The sequence below is a fragment of the Hemibagrus wyckioides genome, linkage group LG10 (assembly GCF_019097595.1).
Source record: "Hemibagrus wyckioides isolate EC202008001 linkage group LG10, SWU_Hwy_1.0, whole genome shotgun sequence".
In the NCBI taxonomy this organism is placed as follows: domain Eukaryota; kingdom Metazoa; phylum Chordata; class Actinopteri; order Siluriformes; family Bagridae; genus Hemibagrus; species Hemibagrus wyckioides.
Window position 1 is genome coordinate 10,603,457 of NC_080719.1, and position 14,938 is coordinate 10,618,394.

The window sequence follows — 14,938 nt, forward strand, 5'->3', positions numbered from 1 at the left end:
TTATTTGGATTTAAAGCTGCTGGATGTAAGGATTAAAAACTTCTGTACTTTGCTAGATCCTTCTTTACCTCGCAGATTCCAAACTGTATCCCAAACATCATTCTATAAACATAACAGGATGCCTAAATAGCAAACCCTTAGTGTACACATGCATGCTACTTAGACTTATGAATCAGTGTCTTTCTGCAAATATCAGTGCTGGTGTCCACTCTGAGCATGTCTCGCTATATCCTTTGACAGCCAGACTGTGTATAAACCCCAGTAAGAGACATGCATCTGTTCATACACACGTATATACACACACATGTACATACACATACCCACACAAACATACAGACACACTCACAGAGGAAATAGTGCAGTATTGATCGGGTGCTAGATCGCTGTTTGGCCAGGCTTCATTAAACCAAGTTCGCTGAATCCACACACTCACATACACACACACACACACACACACAGATCTATTATTTAAGCCCCTGGCGCATCAGCATGCACCTGCCTATGATCAGGGGCCACTTTGAAATGATATCCTTTGGGAAAAAGAGCCAACAACTACACACCTTCTCATATCCTTTCTTTTCTCTCTCTCTCTCACACACACACACAACCTGCAATAGAGACCCAATTTTTGCTCATCAAATATCTATACACACACACAAACATGTACACACACAAAGTAGAAGCGAGTAAATACACACCTCTGTTTGTTCTGCGGCAGGGCCTTTGAATCCACAGCGAACATCTTCGACACGAAAACGATGACTGGAGCCGATTCTTCACTTGCACACTCCAAGAATGCTTCAGGGAAAGAAAGAATAAAACGACAAGGTTTACAACATAGGCTTTGTTTTTTAAAAAAACAGGTCTTCATCATATGGCCGATGTGACCTACAGTATGTTACTATTATGAATTAACTTATTTGTAGGGACTGGTGGTTGTGGTAGTAGTTGTATGGACTGGTGGTGGTGGTAGTGGTAGTTGTAGGGACTGGTGGTGGTGGTGGTAGTAGTTGTAGGGACTGGTGGAGGTGGTGGTAGTAGTTGTAGGGACTGGTGGTGGTGATAGTAGTTGTAGGGTCTGGTGGTGGTGATAGTAGTTGTAGGATCTGGTGGTGGTGGTGGTAGTAGTAGTTGTAGGGACTGGTGATGGTGGTGGTGGTGGTAGTTGTAGGGACTGGTGGTGGTGGTGGTGGTAGTTGTAGGGACTGGTGGTGGTGATAGTAGTTGTAGGGACTGGTGGTGGTGGTGGTGGTGGTGGTAGTTGTAGGGACTGGTGGTGGTGGTGGTAGTTGTAGGGACTGGTGGTGGTGGTGGTAGTTGTAGGGACTGGTGGTGGTGATAGTAGTTGTAGGGACTGGTGGTGGTAGTTGTAGGGACTGGTGGTGGTAGTTGTAGGGACTGGTGGTGGTAGTTGTAGGGACTGGTGGTGGTGATAGTAGTTGTAGGGACTGGTGGTGGTGATAGTAGTTGTAGGGACTGGTGGTGGTGATAGTAGTTGTAGGGACTGGTGGTGGTGATAGTAGTTGTAGGGACTGGTGGTGGTGATAGTAGTTGTAGGGACTGGTGGTGGTAGTTGTAGGGACTGGTGGTGGTGATAGTAGTTGTAGGGACTGGTGGTGGTGATAGTAGTTGTAGGGACTGGTGGTGGTGGTGGTAGTTGTAGGGACTGGTGGTGGTGATAGTAGTTGTAGGGACTGGTGGTGGTAGTTGTAGGGACTGGTGGTGGTAGTTGTAGGGACTGGTGGTGGTAGTTGTAGGGACTGGTGGTGGTGATAGTAGTTGTAGGGACTGGTGGTGGTGATAGTAGTTGTAGGGACTGGTGGTGGTGATAGTAGTTGTAGGGACTGGTGGTGGTGATAGTAGTTGTAGGGAGTGGTGGTGATAGTAGTTGTAGGGACTGGTGGTGGTGGTAGTAGTTGTAGGGACTGGTGGTGGTGGTAGTAGTTGTAGGGACTGGTGGTGGTGGTAGTAGTTGTAGGGACTGGTGGTGGTGGTAGTAGTTGTAGGGACTGGTGGTGGTGGTAGTTGTAGGGACTGGTGGTGGTGATAGTAGTTGTAGGGACTGGTGGTGGTGGTAGTAGTTGTAGGGACTGGTGGTGGTGATAGTAGTTGTAGGGACTGGTGGTGGTGGTAGTAGTTGTAGGGACTGGTGGTGGTGGTAGTTGTAGGGACTGGTGGTGGTGATAGTAGTTGTAGGGACTGGTGGTGGTGGTAGTAGTTGTAGGGACTGGTGGTGGTGGTAGTAGTTGTAGGGACTGGTGGTGGTGGTAGTAGTTGTAGGGACTGGTGGTGGTGGTAGTTGTAGGGACTGGTGGTGGTGATAGTAGTTGTAGGGACTGGTGGTGGTGGTGGTGATAGTAGTTGTAGGGACTGGTGGTGGTGATAGTAGTTGTAGGGACTGGTGGTGGTGATAGTAGTTGTAGGGACTGGTGGTGGTGATAGTAGTTGTAGGGACTGGTGGTGGTGGTAGTAGTTGTAGGGACTGGTGGTGGTGGTAGTAGTTGTAGGGACTGGTGGTGGTGGTAGTAGTTGTAGGGACTGGTGGTGGTGGTAGTTGTAGGGACTGGTGGTGGTGATAGTAGTTGTAGGGACTGGTGGTGGTGATAGTAGTTGTAGGGACTGGTGGTGGTGGTGATGATAGTAGTTGTAGGGACTGGTGGTGGTGATAGTAGTTGTAGGGACTGGTGGTGGTGATAGTAGTTGTAGGGACTGGTGGTGGTGATAGTAGTTGTAGGGACTGGTGGTGGTGATAGTAGTAGTAGTAGTAATAGTAACAGAATAGTTAAAGTTAAGCAGTTAAATTTAGAATTCAGTACCAAGCAAGCTCTCCTTTTTCCCCAAAATTAGAAAGAAAAGCTTTTTTTTCTTTTTTTTTAATTTGAGCATAATTACACAGCCATTCAAACAACAGCACCGATTCAATGCTGCTGTAGCACAACATACACAGCGCTGTTTATTCCTTGTGTATAGGTATTTAGAAACATTATCTGAGTGAGGATGAGGTGCTGGGTGCCAACAGAAATCTGATAAACACTCTAGTAGCACATGTCAGTATCATTTAACTTTCCATTCACCAAAGGCCTTTTATTGAGACACAGCAGTGGCGCTGATGCCTTCCAAAATAACATGCTTGACAGGAATATAAAAGCCTTCATAAAAGAAGAACATGACAGGAGGTCAGTGCCTCAGAGCTGATAAAAGCCCAGGGCCTAGGGTCTAATCACTGAGGGGATATCTTTATACGACACAGCAAACAAGCAACACTGACACACGTGGAGCATCGTTCAACTTTTATACAAGTTATCAGTCTATAGTTAAAAAAAATAAATAAAAATGTGGGAATCAAAGTGAAAAGAATCAGTCGGAAAATCAGTTCCAGCTAAGTTCATCTTTACATCAGACTCACATTTGCACCATGAGTGATTAGTGACGTGTGCAGAGCCACTGGTGAAGACACAGCATAGAAAAATATGAACAGGCTTCATTGCTCATGGACAGAGAGATAACTGATGAATATAGTACTGTTAATCATAAAAAAGACAAAAGTTGTAGTAATTGTACTAGATGGTAGTAGTGGTAGTAGTAGATATAGTGGTGGTGGAGGTGGTGTCCACAATGAGGAGTTAGTTTAGCAAACACACAGGTGGGAGAAGACACTTATGTGTTGAGAAACACATACACCTTGTTTATTAATCAGTTATTATCTCATCTGTGTGTGTGTGTGTGTGTGTGTGTATATGAGGGGGGGGTTACCTGAAAATATATAAAGAATAGATCAGTTTAAAAGTACAGTCATTAACTCGTTAAAACCACTGTCTTTCTTTCTCCCTCATCTGTCCTTTTCTTCTCTTAGTACTTTTAGTTTCTGTCTTTTTACCACTACACTTTTCTTTCTTTCCTTCCTTCATTCCTTCCTTCTTTCCTTCATTTCTTCTTTCCTTCCTTGCTTCCTTCCTTCTTTCCCTTTCATTCCTTCCTTCCTTCCTTCCCTTTTTTCTTCCTTCCTTCCATCCTTCCTACCTACTTTCTTACTTGTAACTTCTGTCTATTTCTTTTCCTTTCTTTCCTTCCCTTCTTTTCTTATCAGGGGCTACAGCACACTGTGTGAAATAACCAGCAGAATGGATGGTTTGCTTATAGAGTGTAAAATCACTCACACAGCTCATCACCCTGTGACTCAACAGCCACCCACTTCTTCTCCCTCCATCAATACAATAGATGCCATTATCTGTGCTCTGTATTTGTAAATATTCACTTCCCTGAGTAATCCCTATCTCTCCCTCTGTCAGGGACTAAACTGACCCACCAGTATTCCCCATCACCGGTCTCACTCACCTTTTTTTAGCTGCTGTGTTTTTTCGGGCAGGGAGTCGAACCTGCGCATGCCCACGCTCATCAGCTTCTCCACCCTCTCAGAGCTGACCTCAGTGGGAGCCGGCAACTTCTCACACACCATCGCTGAGCCGTGTGGTTAAAATACAAAACACACTCTAGTATAGTGTCGCTATCTCTCTCTCTCACACACACACACACACACACACACACACACACACACACACACACCACTATCAGTGCAGCTAGGAATGATGGTAAAGCTGGTCTGGTGGTATAAAGAGCACAGCACCTGTTGCCTATGTGCAGGTCCTCAGTGTGTGCAGGTGTTAATTACACACTGTGTGGAAGGAACATCCTCCTTTCAGCTGCCAGAGTTGAAGCAGGTGCTAAGGAGGTGCGCCACAAAACCGTTCATAAGTCTGCTAGCTCTTCATACTAACTTCTAATATATAATTTCAAAATTTTTGTACCTAATTCCAGTGCTAGCATCCAGTGTTTTTCCTAGACCAGCACCCATTGGATTTTATTCCTCTTCAACCACAGCACTTTCCCCAAAGATAACACCTGATTTATTAAAGAATGCTACCTAATACTTTTTGCCACGTATACTTTTACTGTTGAAGCAACAGTACGCAAGTCTCTACGTGCTCTAAACATTTTCTTTCCTTCCATTTTCTTTTTCTTTCTGTATTCTTTTATTTTATTTGTACCTTTTCTTGTTTTTTCTTTATTCCATGTTCCAAAATGCCTTTCCTTTTTCTTTATATAAAACTTCTTTTCTCCAATCCTGTTTCTCTTTCTTCCTTCCCGCTTACTTTCCTTCTTTTTTCCCCCCTCCCTTTTGTTTGTCCTTTCTTTTATTCAAAACATTCTTTCTGTATCTTTGTACAAAATTTTTCTCTTCTTTCAAGCCCATGTGCAGTAACCCATATGCAGTGTGTGCTAATGTTCTGACTGATTACAGTCAATAAGATTAGTAATGATGGAAGAGGAAAAAGTTACCTGTGAGGATGCCATGGAAAAGGATACACAGCACTGCCTGAGACACAGGCAACCACTGACTGCAGATGGCACTCAGGAGCACTTTTGGGTCAGAGTGACGAAGGTCACGGGCCATGACCTTTAATCCCAACGAGGTCACCATCTTCTCCACCTTCTCTTTGTCTCTATGGCAAAACAGATTTTCAGAAGCAATGGTTAAAGCTGGGATGGGCAGAAAATGACGTTCAGACAAAAGACAAATTATGATCACTGTGACCATATAGTGCCATTTACACCTCGCCAGATAATCAGTTAATACACTGACAGACAGACAGGCGGAGTTTTAAGTTTTACTTTCATTTATCATATGCACAAAATGTCAGGGACAGAGCAATGCTTCTTGCGTCTCGTATACTTGATGCTCAGGTGAGCCTCTAATACTTGAGGCTTAGGTACTCTACAGCTGGGTAATACAATATGTATACACAAGATGATGAGGGGGAAGAAAATGTACAAATACTATAAATATTCAAGATGTACAGAATATATTAAGCATACTGGATATTTATGCATCATAAGCAAGTAAGCAAAGTGTAACTCAAAGTGTAGCATGTTGCTGAGTTTAGAGTAAATACGGTATATAAACAGCTCATATGAGGTCTGCAGATGAAATAATATAATGTCTTTTGGCTTGTTACCTTCTGATGACCACAGCATCATACAAACTCCAGATATTGTCCAGGACCAACTGGACAAAGAGCGGCTTTTTTCCTTTAGCCTGGAGGGGAAGAGAATGAAAGACATGCAAATCACCAGATCATCACCTGAGACTAAGTAGAGGCATCTGGGAAAAAAAACTGTCAAAAACATCTGAATCAGCAACTTCTTTGTTTCATCCATGACTAAGTTGATGAGTATTAAAGTTCATTTAACAGAAGTTCATTCAACAGATCAGACACGTCCATTTACACGCTGCGAGATCATCAATTTTTCGCCACATTTTTCATTCAAATATTAAGCCATGTGCGCTGCTAAGACTGATGCATTTAAAAAAATATATATAATTTTTTTTAAATTTTTTTTTAATCTGACCACATCTTCGAGTGGAGGATAAATCAGGAAAATGGCTGAATGAACAGCTCTGCTTGTTAACCAAGTAAAAGTGAAAGATCTCTGAGTAGCCAGTGGTGTTACACAACTGTTTCTACAAACTTAAGCATCATCTATATGCTTTAAAATACGTTTTTTACACCACAATGCTGTTAAATTCACAAGAATGATAGGTCAGGAGCTGTTGATTCATTTTCTATAACAGCACGGCACTGACACTAATGCCTGCTGTAATGTGTCACTTTACACATTTGACAATATTTGCGCTATACTTAACATTAATTTTCCAAATGCCATCATTTCTACAGTAACAGCTAATTCACAGGACTTGTTAGATTATGTGTAAGATCACATAAAGGATACGATTGAAGAATAAATAACAAATGGGTTGAATACAGAAGCTATTATTTTAATAGGTTTTAGTAAAGAAGTGTTTATATAACATTTATGAAATGGTCATAAGTATAAGAGGTTTCTAGCTCAGTGCTTCTCCGTGTACCACCATGTTTATGTAACAAAACTGAAATGTCTTTCCATTAAACACAAAAATATCACCTGGTCTTTTCCAGTTTGCTGTTTAAGTTAGCCTGTGCCCTAAAGCCTCTGACTCCTGTGCTGTAAAGGAGAGCACACTGTGGAACTCAATGTGGTGCTTTTCAGCTCAGCACGGTTGTAAAGAGTGTTTTTGGTTACCGTAGTCTTCCTGTCAGCTCGAACCAACCCAGCCATCCTCCTCTGACCTTACTCCTCAGCAATGTGTTTCTGCTGTAAGCCCTCCTCACACTGTAACTGCTGTCTGCTGCAGTTCAATAATGCAAATTCAGCTTCAAATGTGGATTTCTGATCCTCAATAAAGTCCGAGTCTCTTGCTGTCTGAATGACTTAAAACAGCCACCCTTAAGATCAATGTGCTTGTCTAGAGGTCATACACTCTTCTGCATAATGATGTAGAAAACGACATGTGGCTGTCGGAGCAGAATGGTCAGACTGATCGATTGGTCTGAGAGAAACGACAGCAGACTGATTAGTCTTTGAGATCATTCTGTTCTGTGTGTATTCATGAATCACCTATTCAAGGTCCTGCTTACTTATCTGGCTTACAGTAGTTTAAGCAGAAGGTTTAAACGTGTAATGAGGATCGCTTTTAAGGCAACGCTCTTTGTTACTAATGAAAAGACAACATATTAGAACATGTGCACCAATACATGCCCGTGCCTTGTCTGGCAGAACTAGCAGAACTTCTAACCCATCAGAATCTAGAATTCAACATACTGTGCTATCAAGGAACACAATTAGTGAAAGTATTTGTCACATTTGCCTAAGCTCTTCTTCAATCAATCTTCAAATCTTTTATAACCTTAAAAGCTTACTTTTCAGACGTTCTTCTATTCAATCTCAAAATAAAGCGCCGTTTAAAGGGCGTCAGACGTGACTGAGATAAAAGAACGATGGAGAAATATGCCATGAATGTCATTACTGGAGTTAGTGCAGATGCTCAGCTAAGTGGTGATCTGTGTCCAGGTCTATTATCTCTGCTCCATTTGGCCCTATGGCTTGAGCTGGATGCTAATGAGACCTACAGTGCAAGTATGTGTGTGCGTGTGTATGTGTGTGTATGCGTGTCTCCTCTTGAGACCGTATAGTGCAGTTTTAGAAAGAAAAGTGCTGTCCATTAGCATAACTGAGTCTGGACAGCCAGATGAGTGGACATCCTAAATGATACTTGAAATGCAGGATGGCTAAACAGAGGATTGTTACTGTCACAACACACTTTTGTCAGGTTTATCTTTATTACAGGATTTACATTTATCACTTTATATTTTACCATATTTAAATTCGTCACTGGATCTGTGAATATATGCAATATATATGCAATACAGTTTTGGTGTGTGTTGGGGGGAGATGGTTGTGGTCATGATTTCAAGCTACAAAATACAATATTCATGCTATATTTGATCATCGGTATAGATAATAGATCATCTGCCAATATTTCAGCCATAACGGTGCATACTCTGGGATCAAATTTTGTGAATAAGCAAAAATCTCATTGTGATCGCATACAATAGAACTGCATATTTGTAATAATTGCACTGTCATTAAGAAAACCGCCTTCCAAAATCGAGTGGAAAGCCTTCCCACAAGAGTGGCGGATGTTATAGCAGCAAAAGGGCAATGTAAATACTAATGTCTTTTGACAGCGAAGGGGAAAAGTAGGTTTTTCCGTTTTTAGTCCCTGATTTATTATTTATTTTCAAGCTTAAAGGCAAGCGCTTGTGTTAAAAGGCAGTGCTCTAGACATTACTGAAAAACACCATCTCATACTATAATCTAGTGCAAAAAAACACTCATGCACCAACACTGAATGTCTACTTTACCTGCGCTCCCTTCATGATCTTTTTGGCCTTGGCATTCAGGAAATAATCCCCCCAGAGGGTCTTCTGTAAAAGCTGGAAGCGAATCCCCATCTTCTGGCTGTAGATCTGTGCAAACTGACGGACGCTGGAATAACAAGATGTCCATTTAAAAAGACATATAATCATACACTCATTTCATATCTATGTATATAGATAGATAGATAGATAGATAGATAGATAGATAGATAGATAGATAGATAGAAAGCAATATTACTGTGAATTGTGAAGCTAATCTAAATGGCAGTGTACATATCCACTTCACTAGTGAATAAACATAGTAATAGCTACATGTGCACCCTCTTCTGCAACAGATCCGCGTTCACCCTCTGAACTCTTAGCTCCGTAAGCTAGATAAAGTGGCTTTCATCTGCAAGTGACACACAGAACAGCTTTGCACTTGGAAAGTGGAGTCGTGTCCTTTTGCGTTTTTTTATGCTTCTAAAATCTGAAACGCGTCAAAGTACTTGGCGTCTAAATTTCTGCATCAGTTCCAGCCCTAATGGTCTTTACCAGCAAACACTTTAATCTGTAGGTAGGTAGGTGTCCAAGATTGTGAATATGTACAGTATGTACACTATATGGACAAAAGTTTGTGGACACCTTCCAATAACACTTGTGTGTGTCCTGTTCCATTTCCATATGTAGTCCCCTGATTGCTGTTGTAATAACTTTCACTCTTCTGGCTATGTTTTCCACTAGATTTTGGAGCACAACTCTGGGAATTTGTGTTTATTTATCCACAAAAGCATTAGCGAACTCAGATAATGATGTTGAATGAGGAGGTCTGGGGTGCAGTCAGTGTTGCACATCATCCCAGTGGTGTTCCATGAGGTCAGGGCTCTGTGCGTGACGCTAGTCTAACCAACCATGGCAATACATTTCTTCATGGAGCTCGCTTTGTGCACAAGGGAATTGTCATACTTGTCAACAGGTCTGGGCCAATCATTCTGGTGAAGCAAAAACAGCATGCCGAAACATTCAAGAGAATTGTGCACTTCCGAATTTTGTGGCAAGAGTCTGGGGAAACCCCATATGAGTGTGTGTGATGGTCAGCTGTCCACAAACTTTTGGCCAAATAATGTATGTATGGATGGATGGATGGATGGATGAATGGGTGGACAGACAGACAGACAGACAGACAGACAGACAGACAGATAGATTAGTTACTACTGTTGCTGCTGTCCACATTCACACTGGACCAACTTTCCTAAAAAGAAATTAAGATCTTAAAGAAAAACTGAGCTTGGGCTTTTCTGCCTCCAGTTATGTAGAGTTAAACCACTGTGCAAGTTCTTTTAACACACCTGATTCAGATCATATATCTGTATTTACCCTCTTATACCCAGGCTAAACACCTCAGTATAAAATACTTACAGAAACAACAAGAACATTGTCAGAAGATTGAACAGAAGCTGGCGACCTTCTGACCTTGAAGACAGTTGAATTGACAATTGTGTGTGTGTTTAATATAAAATTAATGTAGCTGATGCACAATTTATTTTTCACTCCAATTCCAAGATGATTTAAAAAATTATTGCTAAAATTATTATTCACAGCAGTTTATAGAACTTTCAGAAAAATAGGAACTTCTTTGCATGTTGAAACTTAGATGCTTACACTTCGATCAGTGACAGGAAAATGCTTTCTGTGGATACAAAGTCCCTGTATAAAATGACCCTGTTTATCAAAAAGCTCCAGATACAGCAGGGTCCAAAGGTTTCTAGCGAGCACTGAAGAAGTGTTTTTATTTCAATAGCTATCCAAAACCACTATTTGGTTTCATCTTCTTGAGAAATCCTGAACGTCCATCCTGCCTACAGTCAATACGAGCACACTTTGCAGTCATTTAAACTCCTAGGTGAAGAATGATGGGAGACTTGTTGATAAATATTTTAGCACTGGAGGCTGAAATAAAAGCAGAAATCTTGGCAGAAACTTGCCTGTACCTTCTAGACACTGTATAGAGCTGCTCAATGCATTGTTTGGGAATCATTAGCTCACCACTGGCTTTTGCAACAGTGATCATATCAAAACTGCAAAAGAGTAACAGGCACAAAAGGTTTTACTGTATTCTGTGAACATTTCCAGATGTTCTAGATTAGTCACATACTGCGTAGTATAGGTGAATCACGACAATCCTAGATATGATGTGATCCAAGCAAACAAAACTGGTTCATCAGGTAAGGAATAAAATCTAACAAGGTATGACGTACAGGAAAATAACCAACAACCAGTGTGATGCATTATCACTCAGAGGGTCATCATTTTCCTAACTTGGCACATCCTGAACAGTTATGACTTTTATACCACAGTGATTTACAACACTAACAATTTTTGCTGTTGAAGAACAACATGTCATAATTTAAATCCATTTACAGAAGTGTGGAAGGACCGAGAAGTTCATTCCAGTCAGCATTTACATTATAGCAGCTATAAGCATTCATGTCCTCACTAACCTTCGCTTTTTAATATGAAGTTGAAGTTAATAAAACTGAAAAAAATGTCAAAAAGAAAATCACAAGATACTCGTGTTATATATTAAATATAAACATTACAGCTATGGGTACAAAGCAAAGGCAGTGGAAACTACTTCTAAAAAAATGTTAATTAAACAACTCCTGAGAGAAAAGTTCACATATCACCAATGAATCTGCTGATTTGGAGCGTCTGCCATACAAGTCACCGTGTAAGCTCTTACTATAGAAATAAAAGCCTTATTAGAACAGGTACGTTAATATACAGCTGTGATTTGCCCTGCAGCTGGAACTACTATCCTATCGGGCTGTTCTAGAAACTTAATTGACACTGACAAATTATTTGATGATTTTTTTGGATATTTCTGTAGAAATATAATTATAGTATGATACTTTTTTCCATGCTGCGTTCACACACTCGCTGCAAGTTGCCAGTCGCTGTTATATGAAGTCACCAGTAGGTCTTCTTACTACTGGCTGCCTCAGTAATACCGTTTCTCAGTGGGTGGTGCAACCAGCATTCAACTTGACAACAAATCGATTTTCTTGCCATTAAAATGAAACATTCTGGAGGGAGCTTATATGATACGAGATGAAGGAGAAGCACTGTGTGCTCTTTACTATGTTCACTCTACTGTCTTCACCCGTACTGGTAGTCACGGCACCAAGTCACTGCTTATTCACATAAATTAAACTTTTCTCAACTTTGTCACATCATGGACACACCCACATCTAGTTGCTGTCACTCATTTTGACAGGAGTCTCCAGAAAATAAATGCTCTCCATAAATACACGTTACTGTACTACTTTCATACAATGCTGGTAAACTGACTTGACTGAAAAATCATGTAGATATAATTTAACTGACTTGTGTAAAGTTTATAAAAAGCTTTAATAACTCGCTCTTCCGGCTCTATTTCTTTAAAAGCTGACCTGTTACTACCATTCAGTAGAGCAATTAGTTTACTAATTAAAGCACTTCTCAGTTTCATGTGTAACTTATTACCAAGTACTATACACGTGGTTGCACTGAGAGTAGCTCTTTTCAAATATATCCACGGGCTTCTATTGCTCAAGAGTGTTCGTTTTAAAACCCTAATCCATCCACTATGGTACTTCAGTACCGAGTGCTTTCACAGAGTCTCTCTAAAACCATGAAACCTGATGCTAAACAAGAGAAAATCCTTAAAAAAAAGGCGACAGGAACCCTCGGATTGTAAACATTATTATTACGCTTTTAGCGGTAGCCGGCAATATCAAGCTATTTGTAATTACACACATTAGTGAGGTAAAATTACTGTGTTAGTGCAAAACATGACTGTGAGGGAACGGTGGGGCCTGCCGAGGACAAAACCTTTGACGAGAGCATCATCTAGTGGACATTTACTGAACTGCAGGATGGATGAACTCTGAAGGTGCACTGTGTTTATCAGGAGACTTTATTCCACACTAACCTTTAAAGTAAATTCTTAATCAATGGCAGAGAGACAAGAGTCTCAGTCAGTGTGCTGGGGTGACAATCAATGTTTTTTTTTCTTTCTTCCACTTGTCCATCAACCAAAGGAAAACACTGCTCCAAATCGACTTTTGCTGCTATGTATAAATTTTAACATGTATAGTTTTTTTTTATTTTTACCTCCACCCCAAACTGGTGTCTACCATTAACTACAATGTTGTAAATTTAATAATGAGCGCTATATTGCATACATTAAGTGCTGATGTGTTTCAATTTTAATACCATATTTGGCTATTTATTTTTATGTTTTGTTGTCTGTAGTGGTAAATTGCTTCATATAAATAATAATAAAGTCATGTTTTAAAAGTAAGATGTGCTTCAAGTTGTTGATATCTCTTAAAATGCAATATTCATTCATTCATTCTTTTCTGGAGAAAACTGCCTCTATTTGGTCCACTTTAATAGTATTAATATTATATAATATCTAAGATTAAGATCTAGAATTAGTTTTCTCAGGTTTATCTTATCCGGTACTTTGCTTGTTCTCCATTCTTTCAAGAGTGAAACATGAGGACCACACCTACAAAGCTTTGCAAATAAATGGACGTAAAAGTATACAGCCTAAACGATAAAAATGACCAGAAACGTTAAATATTTTGCAAGCTGTGTGTGAGCAGTGTGTGCTGCACCTGAAACCCCAGGAGTCAATAGCACTGGCGAACACCACGTTGCCCTGGTCAGGACTGAAATATAGATGAGAGTCGTCTGTTTCCTCCAGGCCCGAGCTCCAGTCGTAAAACTGCTCTCCTCCGTCGGCCTCGGGACGCTCTTCCTGAGCCTGTGCCTCCTTCACTGCCCGTTCCTCCAGCACTTTAGAAGTGAACAGAGTGCCTGTCACAGCATTCACCTGCACCACACACACTTCACTCAGTCACATGAAACTTTGTTTTTCAGACTATTAAATTTAGATATATTTAAAACAGAATAGTGCAAACACAGAATGACTGTTTTTCACATAAGATATTCTATCGCATTCCCTCTGACTATATAAAAGTTAGCTGCTCTTAAGTTGTGTCCTAACACTATGCACTAGTGTGTACTCTGGTGTATGAATCTTTGATGGGTAGTATCGTCTGTATTTCTCTTACTAGTTGGAAGTATAAAACGTTTCCCAGTTGATGTCAAATGACATCAAATGCACATAATGCAACGTGCATAATGCACACAAGTACATCATCCTGGTACTTGAAGTGCATTTCTTGTTGGAATTTTTAATGTTAACAAACTACTCACATTATTTAAACAAGAACATAGCGTAGAATAGTGTACAAGTATGTGATTTGTGATGCACCTTTAGCCTGAAAAAAAAAAAGTATTTTTATTAAGCATGATATATAAGCAGAATTAAAATATATTATTAATTTAAAGCAGCATCCAGTGGCTTGCATTCCTACTCAAATGCACTATCCCATAAACCCTTACATAATTTTTTTCATTATTCCCTGTGAAAAATGGAATTTCGGGTGACGAGTCTGTATGCAGTGGACAGTGAGCTAAATAATATATCTTTTGCCAGTCATTACAGTGACATGCATCAGTGCACTTCATAGAACCTTTATTCGAACCAATCCCTGAAAGCCATATAGCATGCTTTAATCAGCCTGACTAATAATATAATAATAAATAGTTTCTATGTGTGAGTATGCATCAGAGTTTCACAAATAAAAGCTTATTACAGTACATGGTACGAGACAACTGCAACAGATATAGAGAAATGAAAACACGATATCGTATAGCCTTACTTGTTCGAGAATTTTCTGGAGGTGTGTGTAGGACTCTTGAGGACTAAGCTTGAGCTCCACGATTAGCCGGTCGATCTTGTTGATAACAAGCACAGGTCGAATGTTCTCCAGCCATGCCTGCCGCAACACCGCTTGTGTCTAAAACATAAATTAAGTTGTTTAAAAAATGGGTATGATTACACCGATTATAACGTTAACTATAGATTAGGGTTGAGCAGTGTGATAAAATATATTATTCTTTTTATTTTTAGGGTAGGTATCACAATTTGACATATCTCTGTAATTGTTTTTGAAAACACAATACCAGTGCTTTCAAATTTATCCACTTGGGCGAGTTTTTTTCAAAAAACGTAGTTGTCACTGCAC

At 40.2% G+C, this 14,938-nt stretch overlaps 1 protein-coding gene across 3 annotated transcripts in view; it reads right to left on the reverse strand.

The window, feature by feature from the left end:
- Positions 1–14,938, reverse strand: part of efl1 (elongation factor like GTPase 1) — a 132,818-nt gene that overhangs the window by 112,434 nt on the left and 5,446 nt on the right. For 2 of the 3 annotated variants that reach the window (XM_058400948.1, XM_058400949.1), the window contains exons 6-12: positions 14,573–14,710; positions 13,460–13,677; positions 8,802–8,925; positions 6,015–6,094; positions 5,338–5,501; positions 4,336–4,458; positions 699–798 (exon numbers count right to left, since the gene is read on the reverse strand). In XM_058400948.1, the coding sequence (XP_058256931.1) occupies positions 699–798; positions 4,336–4,458; positions 5,338–5,501; positions 6,015–6,094; positions 8,802–8,925; positions 13,460–13,677; positions 14,573–14,710 (947 nt within the window). The remainder of the gene's footprint in view (positions 1–698; positions 799–4,335; positions 4,459–5,337; positions 5,502–6,014; positions 6,095–8,801; positions 8,926–13,459; positions 13,678–14,572; positions 14,711–14,938) is intronic. The other variant, XM_058400951.1, reaches the window with a different exon arrangement.